Source organism: Pseudonaja textilis, chromosome 3, assembly GCF_049901715.1.
Source record: "Pseudonaja textilis isolate UNSWEBS1 chromosome 3, rPseTex1.2, whole genome shotgun sequence".
Taxonomy (NCBI): domain Eukaryota; kingdom Metazoa; phylum Chordata; class Lepidosauria; order Squamata; family Elapidae; genus Pseudonaja; species Pseudonaja textilis.
Window position 1 is genome coordinate 24,543,610 of NC_141992.1, and position 13,839 is coordinate 24,557,448.

A 13,839-nucleotide genomic window follows, 5' to 3' on the forward strand; every position below is an offset into this window, starting at 1 on the left:
TCCTTCTAAGGTCAGTAAAATGAGGACCCAGATCGTTGGGGGCAGTATGCAAATAATGCTTACCTTGTAAACAAGAGTGATGTAAAGCACTATGGGACAGTATGTAAGTTTAAATACAATTGCTGTTTATTTTACTAACAGGACAGTTGAGGACAGTTTGCATGGAGGATTCCCCATTATTTTATTTAATATCAACCTTTTGAGATAGGTTAGGCTGTGAAAGAAGAACCAGCCCCCCCTCCCCTGCCCCCATCACTCTGGGAGCTCTATGGTCACGTGAAGCCTTGAATCTGAGTTGTTTTGATCTACAGGGCAGCATCTTAACTGCTACATTTCCTCTAACAATACTACAGTGGCAATAGTGCAAATAAGATGGGAAAAAACAGCTACAATTAGAGATATTATCTGAATCAACAAGGAAAAGAGAGGGGGGGAAAGAGACCATCTGCCCAGAAAGAACATGCTTGCACTTTTTCCATCTGTTTCTCTTTGACCTTTTCCTCAAGAAATACTCCAAAACACTGCTAATCATTCTGTTTTGCCTCCTTGCTTCAGCTAATTTCAGGAATCCTTGCCCATTTTGGAGACAGGGTTACAAAGAATTGCTTGCAGCTACAGGGATTGTTCTGCAGAAGATTCGTTTTTCTTCTTTCTTTCCTTCTTTCTTCCCTCCATCCCTCCCGAACTTCATAGCATAATTAAATATGTTGTAATAGAACAAAATTTCTAAATATGTAAAGTATGGTAATAGACAACTCTACAGAGTAGGGCATAGCTCTTTTTAAACTAATACAGATTACCATATAAGTTGGTCACCCGAAGATATCTATAGTGTGGCTAGAGTGGCAAAATCGATAAGATGGTGGTCCTGGCATTGTGACAGAGGTTATTCCACCTTGCATCCATACACAATATGAGCAAGGTTCCGATTGCAATGCCATGCCCATTATTAGGGCCTGTGATGACAGAGAAAAGGATGGCCTGGACCCCTTAGCCATCTTATATATAAGGATGTGTTTCAAGCTAGGAAGAAAATGGGTCTGCTTTAATAAACAGAATGTTACAGCATTCAGGGAACAAAAGATTACTGCTGCAGATCACTAAGTTGAAGAGAATATAGTTTAAACCTTTTCATCTGTTTTTCCTTCAATTTAAACTATCCGGCTCAATTGCACTGGTTGCTTCCTTATGAACACTGGAAAACCTTTTAATCTCTTTATCCTTTTAACTGCTAAGGCAAAGTATATTACTGAAATTAGGACTTATTCCCTTCCTCTTTTTCTCCATATCTCTCCCTGTTGTCTTCCCTGACCTCTTGTGATACGGATTCATCTAGCCCAGGGTGTCAAACTGGATTTCTTTGAGGATCAGCATTGTAGTTGTCCTCCACGGGCCGGCTGGGGAGGAGGGGAGGAGACAGGATGGACCACAGTTGGGAAGGACATCTCCTGCAGCACTCTGCCGGCCAAAATAGGGCACAAGGGGTGCTGCGTACAGTCCTCCTGAGTCCCATTTTGGCTGGCAGGAGGCTGCAGGAGGCTGTCCAGGCTGAAAATGGGGCACAGGGAGAACAGGCAGCCACTCCATGCCCCATTTTCACTAGCAGAGGCACTGCAGGTCAGTCCTTTGCTATTTCCAGGCCAGCCCCATAGGCTAGATCTAAGCACCCTGTGGGCCAAATCTAGCCCGCGGGCCATGAGTTTGACATCCCTGATCTAGCCAATCCTTTCTAAAGCACCACAGAGATAGATTAGGCTAAATGAATACTTACATTCAGACAAATATATATATTTTTGTTTCTTACCCATGGAGGTAGTGGCCAAGGTCTGGCGACCCACAAACTGTGCTGGTCCCATGCTGCCCAAGAAATCACTGAACTGCCCAGCGGATGCCAGATGAACTCCATTGAAATTCAAGCTGAAAAATCAGTAGGTTAGTACTGGAGATTATTTCAAGTTTTTACAATGGCCTGATAATTAAATAGTCGGCAATTACTTGAAGATATGCATAGAATGAATAACTATTTCTATAGATACCATTCTCACTGATTTTCACTCAGATTGTTACATGTCTTTCTCAGTCAATTTCTCTTTCTAATTTAGGAACTATATATGTGTGAGCAGGTACAGATAATTACAGGCAAATTCTTCTTGGTAAAAGAATTTGAGGAAAATATAATTTTCTACACCAATATTAGATGTTTGCCCTTTCTCAGCTGTACTCCCCCCCACCCCCATTCCGCAGAAAAATACAAAAATCTATCCTGCAGAGCCAAGTAATTTGCAATTAATGTTTTAATGAATTTCTGTTCTGAAGTATACATTTTTAGAAGAAATCTAATATTGCACAGACCAGCTATTTGTTATTTATACTAAGTGAAAGTGCTGGAGATTGGGGGGGGGGGGGAATCTATCTACTCTTATAGAATTTAAAAAAAACTAAGCTTGTTATTCTTTTTAAAGATTCTGTTCAGAAACTAAAATAACAGAATGTGACATACTGAATCTGCTATGGAATAGGCTGATAATTTTCTTAAAAAAAATTGGGCACCTCTTTGACTCAGCTGGAGAGGAAAAAAAAAACCCAATTAATATATAATTTTATAATCAAATACCACTCCTCATCTTATTCAGGGGTGCTTTTTTCCCTAATGTAAAATGCCTCCCAAATTGTGCTCATTGTTTTTTTGAGGGGGAAATTGGACTCATTGCTCCCAAATCATTACTCATATCCTCTTTATCATTTTAATTATGCAGTCTTTTCAAGCTGCATAATATAATACAATCATTTGAGAGGCAACAATCAGTTTAAAATACTATTTTATCTATTGATCTATTTTCAATTCCTGTCTTAAGAACTTCCAACATGGAAGTTGCATTTTGCACAGCAATCACATCCAATGAACAGTTTCATCAAGCCATAAACTATAGTGTCAAGATCTATTTCTTGGACAGCTGACTCAGTTTTCTACCAATGACCCCAATACAGTATAAAATAACAACAAAAATAAAAGCAAAGGAATAAAACAAAACAAACAAAACAAAACCACAATATAAAACCTTGACAAATCTATTTATTAAAAATGAATATGAGAAGTAAAAATACATCACTTTTTAATCCCCTGGTTTAACTTCACAACAGAGGTTTAACAGCTGTTTATTACCAATTTCAGGTTCCTAGTTAATTTAATTAAATAAGGTTATTTTGCTTTTATATTCTGTTCATCATGTTGCAAATCAAAACAAAACATTACTTTGACCTTTTTATTCATAACTAAGGTTGAGACGGATGTCTGTTCCATCAGTTTGATGAAATCTTCTTAAATCTTCTTTAGTCTTCTTCAGTTTTATTTTAATCTTCCTGAACAAACCTGGACCACTTCTTGTCATTTACTGTCCATCATATATGAAATAATTAATGATTTCTAGTTCTAACAGAACATGAAGGGATTATTACTTTATAAAACTCTTCCACTTATATATGTTCTTCAACTAAATATTGGCCAGTAGAGAACCTCCATTTCGGTGCTATATGGTAACTGAAGAGTTGTTTTGGGAGGAATTTTAATCATATGCTTTTTTGAAAATCCAGATTAATAATAACTACAAAATCTTTAGTCTACATGCTTTTGACAGTGTTGATGAAATAAAACTTTATTAAATATTAAGTTTGCAGACTTTATTTGCAGAAGCCATATTGATCTTTAAGATCTGTCCTTGACTTTTCCTTGATAATGTGGTCTTTATTAACTTTTGCAACAATTATCTAGAAGAGACTATAAGCCAGTACCTTCCTTTTTGGGTCCTTTTTATAAACTGGAATTGTATAATGTTTCTAATGTTATAGAAATTGGCCTCAGGAAAACATCATCTCCACATTTGCGTTTTTAGAATTATCAGACAGATATTGTAATGTTTGCTTTCAATATGTTTGTTTGATTTTATTGGGAAATTTATAGCAGTAAGCTCCTTTGTCAGAAGCCTGATCAACACATCTCACAGAAGAAAATAGCAGAAAGTTAATTATACCATTTTAATCAATTGGTGGGAATCCTTTTAAAAATGGGAGGGGAGATTTCAGCCTTTACCTCCAAATCCCTTGTAAATAAAAAAAAAAAAATAGTGAGGCGCTGAAAGATTTCATCCCAGCATATTAAGTTAGCATTCTGTTTAAGGAGCTTCAGAATTTTATGTAAAGAAATATTCATGAATAATATTTTTATTTACAATTTAAAGTGATACATCCTGTTCTACCATTTGTTTTTGCCTTATGCTACACTTCCTGCCCTTCCTCATTAGAAAGCTAAAACATCTTTATGGCATCATCTAACCATCACTGAGATAGTACAAAACCTATCCTCATTACTGTTATGTCAGTACAATGATGTTTGGATGATATAAAGAGAGTGGCTGATCTAAATATTTGAAATCCTGGGATGTATATGCTGTTGTCATCATGAATTTCTTCATTAAGCCAGGTTTCAGTAAAACAGAGAACTGCTGAATTGTAGAAATTAGAATTGCATCTATTTAAAAGGAGAATTTCATCCATTTTGTTAGCAAGTTAGCGTAAATTAGTCAGAAAGATTGAAGGGAGAGGGTCCCCCCCGACATTCTTTAGTCTATTTAAAATTCCTGCTCTTTTATCTCATCTCCTTTTTTGGCACTGCCGCTTCTTTCCTTTGTTTGTTGTAATCCATAGTACCAGGGAATTAGTTAGAATCTCCTCTGCATTTGCAAAGACTGGGGGGGTGGGGGGTGGGTGAGGAATCAGAAAGCTGCTCCTTAAAGAAACATTGCCCAATTCTTGGCAGATAGTCTCGTGAGTATGAAATCCATAGTGAATTGCAGAGAATGATAAAGAATAAAGAAACCATTAAAGAGCATTTCACCGAGGCAGCAATTGTTGGCGCCATCTTGGATCAAGTTGGGGATCACCTTAAATCAGCAGTAGGAAAAGGACTCCAAACTACCATACTTTGTACCTAAGATGCAAATGCTTAATGGCCCTAATATATATAGTGTGTGTACATATATGTATGTGTTTGTGTGTACGTACATGTTTAGGTTGAGGAAACTGGAAATAAAGGGAAGTTAAAGAAACAAAATGGAGTAGTGATATTAAGTGAAAATATTCTTAAAAGAAACTCCAGAAGGTCCAGACTATTACTAGAGACAGGTTGAGATGGGATTTATCCATGCAGTCACTGGAGGTCAACACTGACTTGATGCACTTAACTAAATTGTAGACAGGTTCCTGTGCAACTTGACCCCCCCCCCCCCCAAAAAAAAAGAACCCCAAGCAAAAGGATTAAGACAAATTGCTTCTTGTACATTCCAGAAAAGATAAATCAGGGAAGAAGGAAATTGATTGGGAGGGGGAGGGGCTCTACTCATTCTCTATTACATAAAATATGAAGTTCACAGTTCTATTAATTCTACCAGACCTGAAGAAACCTCTGCATTCTTTATTTAACAAAGGCTTTGTCCTCTGTGCTTGGCTTTCTGATCTTTACATATGCAAGCAAGGAACAAAACTAAACTAAACTCAATGAGCCACCTCTTTTAAATCCCTTCAATCTCTTGCCTTCTATCATTTTTGCCTTCTAGTCAGTACAACTAATAATGTACTCATTTTCAGCAGCATGTTAATGATTTTTAAAGAAAATTAGATCAGATGGCTTTAGGAAAAGTCCTCCTCAAAACTTTATACTGATGGAAAAACCTGCCCTGAGGAGCAGCTGATGAACCAATAAGTGCTGTATCATCAGGTTTGAACAAGGTCAGCAGAGGACAGAGAGGATTGCTGGGCCATTGTAGCGGAAAGAAAGCTATCAGCAAGAAAATGAGGGTGTGGATGAGAAATAAGGTCACATTATCCTCAGTCAAGCACTGGGGACTTTTTTGTAGGTTTGTGAGTGCAAGGAATCAAGAATGACACAAGAAGTTACTTCCAAGTACTGTTGCTCACCTATAGACAGGAATCTTGCCAGACTTAAGCACAAATTTGCATAATTATTACATGTACTCTGTAAAAGGTTAGGGAGGGTTACCTTGGCTCTCTTCCTATACATCAAAACTTCCACACTGAACAGCCCCCTTGCTCCTTGGGAAACGTACCTCCCTGTTGTGTCTCTGAACAACATTCCACCACAATGTTAAATAATCTCACTTGAAATTTGATCACAAGACACACCTAATATAATTTTCAGTGACCTTATAAGGTTTCCATTTTTCCAGCACCCTGCAGAAGGGGAAGAAAGAGAGAGAAGACTGAAGAGGGGAAGTAGAAATCATTTTGCTAATGGAACTTTGAGATGACTGCAAAATAAGAATCCTTTTTTTGGTGGAAAAAACAGGTAAAGATCCAAATCATGTTTATTAGAAAATGGGTAATAATAGCAATCCCAAATCTTTCTGATTTGGCTATATAATTTTTGCCCACATTCATCTGACCACTTGGCCACTTTAGACAATCAATTACTAGAATTAGGAGCTGTTAACAAATTAAAGCATTGCTGCATTTTCTCCCATGTTATAAATATTATAAGTGGCTTCTGACTTGGAAAAAGCATGATAGTACTTGTGAAAAGAATGTGGATGTCCTAGGAATCTGAAGATTGAACATGAACCAATAGAGTGCCATATCTACCAAAAGAACCAATGGAATATAAGATATAAGATCACAGAAAGTGTAGTTTCAGGCTCTGCTGCATTGGTAAGATTGTATCCTGTTTTGGTCACCACAATCCATGAAGGATGCTGAGAAACTGGAAAGGATATAGAGAGACATGAAGTGCTTGGAAGTGAAATCCTATAGTTCCTAAAAGAACTGGGCAGGTTTCCTTTATCTTAAAGGTAGAGATGATAGCAATCTTTCAATACTTGAATGACTATCACAAGGAAGAGAATGTGAATTTATTCTCTGTAGTCCCGAAAGTTAAAACAAGAACCAACCAAACGGAAACCTCATAGAGAAAGATCCAACCCAAAATGAGGAGGAATTTTCTGTGAATTTTCTATTCATCAGTGGAACAGCCTGTTTCCTAGAATCATAGCTGCTCTATTTCTAGAGGTTTTTAAACAAAGGTTGGGCAATTATTTGAATGATTTGCAGATTCCTGCCTTGGGCAGAAGGTTGGACTAAAAGACCTCCAAGATCAGTACCAGTTCTCTGGGCATGGCTAGGTGGGCATGGCTAGGTGGGCATGGCTAGGTGGGCATGGTATGTGACTGGGTGGGCATGGCTCTTTTTTTGGCAGCACCCCCCCACCCCGTTTTTGGGCCTTCCTGGCCTCAGGAGCCTCTGGTGGGGCACATTTTTGCTCCCAGAAGGCTCCCCTGGGGCTCAGGAAGAAAAAAAATGGAGCATAGGAAGGGCACGCAGCACCCCTCCACGCTCTGTTTGGAGGCCTTCCTGGCCTCAGAGGAGCCTCCTGGGTGAAGCAATAAGAAGGTTGGGAGGTTAAAAAAAAAAGAAACATCTTAAGGAGTGACTGGACGGGCGAGCATCGGGCAGGCGGGGCAAGTGAGCGGTGACCAGGAAACAGGATTGGGGGTGTTGGCAGCCAGAAGTTACCCCAGTTCGGCAACCCATGCCAAACCCTTGCTACTAGTTCGCTTGAACCGGTGCAAACCGGCTGAAAACCACCCCTGTCCAAGATCCCTTCTAACCCTAAGTTTTTATGAGACAGCTGTGGCTACTGCAATTTCCACTTCATATTTTCTGCATCTCCTACTGCCTGCCAGATAAAAAGAAAAAAACCAGACTGTTAGATAAAAGGTACAACTTCCCATTGCTGGGATCACAGAACACTATACTACTAAAATGTATTCTAATATCTGCTTCGGTGACAGACCGAAATCCGTGATTGTGCATGGTTTTGAAATGTGCTCGCTGCTAGAGCTCCCCAGGCTGGCTGGTTTTGGAGTTAAGCCACCCCGTAGAGGTGGTGAAGTGGGGGGAGACTGCCAGCAGGGTCAAGGAGAGTCGCATCTCTCCTCCCCAACTGGCCATTACTCCCTTTTCCAAAGGCAGTTGCAGCGGTGGTCAGAAATGGCCACCTCAAAGAAGAACTTGACCGGAAAAGAATGTGCAGGAGGAAGATAAGAAGAGAAAATTTTGGCTGACCGGGTTGAACTGAAAAAGAAACAATATAAGGTACCCTGGAATTTGAATTATAAAGAATAACACTGCTCACAAGGAAGACTTTGAAGCAGCGAACTAAGAGATTTAAGCAAGAAATTGGCAAAAATCCACTTTGACATTAACAGATATTTAAGCTGAAAATAAAATGTCAAAGGGATAATAAAGATTTCTGGATTCTCAAAAACTTTTAAAAGAAGGAAAAAAACAAAAGGGTGGGATCTGGAAAAAGGGAGGAGACCACCTGGAAGTGAAAGGAATTAACAGTGAAACTTTAACAAGATTCCTAAAAAATACATTTTAACTGAAACTTTGTAACAAGATAAGAGAACCCCAGGAAGAGAAAGTGGAAAAAAGAAGCAAGAAAAAACACCTTTGGATTATTTGGATTATTTGGTGATTTTTGGATTTTTGGCTATTGGATCTAAAGGACTAAAATTAATCAGGTAGTTGTTTAAAAGTTTTTAAAATGGTATCACTCTTGGAAAAATTGAGAATGGAACTTAAAAAACAGAAAGAAGATGCACAAGAAGGAAGAGGTTCTGGAGATCCTGAACTATGAGAAACAAGAAATGCCTGTAGAACAAGAAGGGCGGGACAAAGAAGAAGGGATCTTCAATGACCAAGTATTTCTATGCGGGGAAAAGAAAGGAAAGGGGGGAAAGAGAGTGAAAAATTTAAGATTTGAAAAAAGAACCCCCAAAAAGAATAGTTTGAAAAGTAATTAAAATATTAGGAAGAAACAGAAGAGAGGACTGCAGAAGAGAGAATCAGAATTAGAGAGAGAAGGGGAGGAAAAGGGAAGGGAGAAGAAGAGGGGGAAGAAGGAAAGGTAAAGAAATTATAAAGGACAGAAACAGGACATAGAGAAATGGGGAAAACATACAAAGATTAAGGGTATAAGCCTATTTAGAAGACACAGACATAATGGGTGAAAATTTAATTGAAAGGGGGATTCTGCAAGGGTACATAAGATTGTATTGTTATATTAGAAATAAAAATGAACTTTGAAAATATGAAACAAGTATGATTTAAATGATAGGTAAAATACTCATTGTAATGTAATGGAATGTTTAATAAATAAATGAAATAAAGAGAATGAGAGAATGGAATGAGGAAAGGAGGGGAACATTTTAATTATCATTAATGTGTTATAAAAATTTAAGTGAAGAGGAATATGAAAGAAATATGAAAAAATTATGGAAATATTATAAGTGTTCCTAGAAGTATGATATCCTATTGAAAAGAAGTGTTAAAGATGTTAAAGATTATAACTAACATTAATGATAGAGCTGAATTGGAATAGAATAAGTATTTTATTTATTATTATTATATATATACTTTTTCTTTAAGAACTTAGTACGTATTTTAAGAATGTACCAAGCAGAATTCGACTGGAAGTTATGTGTTATATTGAATATTATAACTATAAAGGCATAAATTGAAGTTTAAATAAGAGTTGAAGGGATAAAAATTAAAAGATGTAAAGGTGTCATACTCCAATCAGTAACTACAGGGGAACATTTTGTTTAATGAGAAAAAAAAATATGAAATTGAAACAGGACAGACAAAAGTATAAATATAATGATTAGAAAGATACTGAAACTTAGAAAAAGATATATATATAGAAAAAGATATATATATATATATATATATATATATATATAAAATTGAATTTATAAAGGAATGAGATAACTAAAAGTAAGATTGAGAAAACTAAGGGAAGGGAAAAATTATTGAGAAAATGTTAAAATAGTAATAAGATATGAAATAGAACACAAAGAAGAATATGAAATTGAATTTGTGTCTGTATGGAGAAGTGATAACTCGGGACCATGCTATTCTCAAAAAAAAGAAATTTTACTTGTATTATGTTTTGTGAAAACCCAAATAAATTTTTTATTAAAAAAATAAAAAAATAAAATGTATTCTAATGTGGTATAATCCAGGTTTATAGGCACTGATTTATAGATGTATATAAATATTTGGAGAACCAGTCTGATGTAGTAGTTAAAGTACCAGGCTATAAATTAGGAAATGATAATTTCTAATCCCACTTTAGGCAGGAAGCCAATTGGATGATCTGGCCAGCCAGCCATCCTCTCATTCCTAGGAAGGAAGCAAGGCAAACCATTTCTGAAACTCTAAGAAAATTGCAGGTACTAATCCATGCAGTCACTAGGAATCAACACGGATTCCAGGGAAAATCAGGCTAGTGAAAGCAGACTTGCAGTTTCATTTGAATTAAGATAGCTTCAAGCTGTCTCTTACTTTTAAAATTACAAGCTGAAACCTTGGATCAGACCATCTTCAAAAATGGTACTTTGAGGATGATTGTGGGTAGTTCTACTATGTCATGCTAACCAGAGGATACATAAAGAACAAATGCATGTCTGGAATCTGCAAATTTGCAATAATCTCTGATTCTTTCATGATTGGTCGTGATGGATTGCTAAACTGACTTATTTCTGGACTAGCCATTTCTTATTTGAAATTGTAGTACAGCTCGTATCTTGTTTTAAAAGCTAGGCTTTTAAAATGAGGAGACCATTTTCTCTTTTGCTTCCTCCTGCCTCCCAGTTTTAGAATTTTAAAATGATCTGGTATTTTTTTAGCAGACAAATGCACACCATCTGAAATATTGACATAGATGGGAGCATGGAATGGGCATAAGCAGTATGTTTTATTTCCCTTTGGCATGGATTGGGAGGTTAGGGGATTTTTGTTTCCCAGGGCTACCATCAATGATTATTTTTTTCCTATGTTGGAAGAGAAGGGGATTCTCTATTGATTGACACTACTTTTGAAGAATTCAAGTAAAAAAAACCTGATGTTATGAAAGTGCCCACTAGTTCTGCTCTTAATTGCAGGCATAAACATGAACATTAAGTGATTGACAGGAGTACCACACACAGCTTATTAATCTTCAATGATTTTTAACATGTATATCAAAAGATCTCTGGCAGGTGTTATCAATATGCTGATGATGCTATATTCCTCCATATAACATGAATCAGGAATGTCAACATGTTCCAAACTAGAGTCTGAAGACAGCAATGAGATGGATGAGAGCCAATAAACTAAGAATAAATCATGACAAGATCATGTAGTTCTTCAGTGTGCAAATTGGGAAGTTTGTGTGTCAGAAAGAACAGCTAAATAATATGGGGATTTCACAGATCTACAGATTTCACTTTCATGGAAGACCAATCTTGAGTGGCATCTATGCTCCAAAATAATCTTGTTCCTGAAATTCATGAGGTGCCAATTGTTACATCATCTTTCAGATCTCTGCTGAAAACCCCACTGTTCACCTAGAAATTCTCTATTTGAACGTTAGATTACATTTTTCCAGTGTTTTTCCCATTTCCATTTATGGTTCATATATTTTTAGTGTCTTTCTGTCATTCTTTGTTTTGTAAATCATTTTGAGAGGCTTTTTTACAGAAAGTGGCACAAACATATTAAATATCAACAAAGCTTGTGGAACAAACGTAACCATGTACAAATAGAAGCAACAGCAGCATCAACAATAAAGTTAAACAGACAGAATAGTGTTACAGATGTTGCAGTTATTCATGACAATACTAGGTTAATCAATTCACTAATGCTTACCTAGTGGCTAATCCCACCTTGGTTGACCTGCTGTTCTGCTACTAGTTCAGGGTTGTCAAAGTCGCTTCCCGTGGGGCAGATGTGTCATGCGCTGGCCACATCCCCGCCTGGTTTAGCGAAGGAGAAAAAAATCGCAATACGTCACATGACGCTGCTGTGGCGATGCAAGTTTGACACCCCTGTCCTAGTTGAACCTGACATTTCTTATATGTAAATATTCTCCAATGTCTCTCAGCATCACATTTATTCTGTGCCATAAATCAGATAGATATTCAAACAGATCACTTTGTTGTCTTTGTTGGATTTAATGATATTTTTCCATACTTATAAATTATCTGTATTCTTGACCTGCTTTTAAACTCTTATTTTGGAAAGTCATAGTCTTCAAAGAGCCTAATGAAAGAAATTGCCTGCAGCATGGAATGGCTTTGAAGAAATCCCAAGTGGAAGCAGTTCCCCTTCAATGTGCCAAATGTGACACATTAGCAGGTGGAAAGCATCTTTTGCACAGCTAAGTTTAGTCCAACATATCATTAATTTCTTTTCTTGACTGTGTGGAGTTTGTGACCTCTTTTCAGATCTATTTTTAATGCTCTTCTAAGATCTTGCATGCCAAGCACTGCTATGCAGTGCCAGACCAAGAACTTAGTATTCAGCATCTTAAATTCTCCCAATCAGCTATTGATCCATATCTCAAAAAAATATTCATGTAGCAAAAGCAGGTTGATGATCTTCCTCGCTGACATTCAAAAGTCCTGTCTTTTGGTTACTTACTTGGGCTTACATTATGGCATTTTTGTAGCAAGCAAAGGCCTTAAACTTAGTAAGATTACCCTGGTTTTCTGTGTAAAGAGTTTCAAGTTCAATCAAAGGATCTTCCATTAAAGATTCAGTAAGATTCCAATCATGACCTTGGGAAAATGATGCTATGTGGAAAGAGAATATTCCCATATTTCATATCACCAGATTAAAACTAAAGCATGCGACAAAATCCTGCGCCATCAGTGGTGGAATTCAAAATTTGTTACTACCGGTTCTGTGGGTGTGGCTTATTTGGTGGGTGTGGCTTGTGGTCATGTGACTGGGTGGGTGTGGCTTAGTGGTCATGTGACTGGGTATAGGCGTGCTTGGTAGTCATGTGACTGGGTGGGCATGGCTTGGTGGTCATGTGACTGGGTGGGCATGGCCAACTCAATGTCACTCACATCAAGGGGTGCCTCACCTGGCCCCTCTCCTCCCAGCCATTCCTTGTCACCCAGCCTCAACTTATCTATAGCTCTGTAAAAATGTTGTTCACCTTTTTTGACTTTATTATCTGCATACTATAGATGTACTTTCATGGACCACTGAAAGGAGGAAATGGCTCACATGCTTTACTCAAGAGTGTGATAGGCAACAGACTTTTAAGGGCCTGCCATAAAGAAAGGGGGACAATGTATTTTCCAAAGAAGCAGAATGCAAACAAGAAGCAACAGGTGAAAACTGAACAGAGAGAAGCAACCTAAAACTAAGGAGAAACTTCTTGACAGTGAGAACAATTAACCAGTGGTGCTCAATAACTGGAAGTTTTGAAGAAAAGACTGGACAGCCAATTCTCTGAAATGGTATAGGGTTCACCCCAAGGTCCCTTCTAAGTATTATTCTGACACCTTTCCCAGGATTTCTACTCAGAGTTTGGCATCCTCAGTTTTCTTGCCTGAGCTGGGGGTTGGACTAGAAGACCTCCAAGGTCCCTTTCAACTCTTGTTAAACACATGTGTATTTTATGTTCTGGACCATTGACACTGAATGCATGTAAACCCTGAAAAATATGTGGTAGCCCTGGGCAAAAGAAAGGCAGAAAAATCACTCTAGGTGTAGGGACAGTGTAAAATATTAACACATGATAAATAATGGAACAATTAAAAATAATAGCGCAGAGTTTTATCTCTCTCTTCCTTTCTTTCTTTCTTTCTTTCTTTCTTTCTTTCTTTCTTTCTTTCTTTCTTTCTTTCTTTCTCTACTTTCTTTCTTTCTCTCTCTCTCTCCCTCCCTCTCTCTCATACACACACACACACACACACACACACACACACACAC

At 37.5% G+C, this 13,839-nt stretch overlaps 1 protein-coding gene across 2 annotated transcripts in view; it reads right to left on the reverse strand.

Annotated features, from left to right (window-relative positions):
• The window catches only part of RIMS4 (regulating synaptic membrane exocytosis 4), a 104,425-nt gene that overhangs the window by 13,216 nt on the left and 77,370 nt on the right, over nt 1–13,839 (reverse strand). For both annotated transcript variants that reach the window (XM_026697310.2, XM_026697309.2), the window contains exon 3: nt 1,805–1,917. In XM_026697310.2, the coding sequence (XP_026553095.1) occupies nt 1,805–1,917 (113 nt within the window). The remainder of the gene's footprint in view (nt 1–1,804; nt 1,918–13,839) is intronic.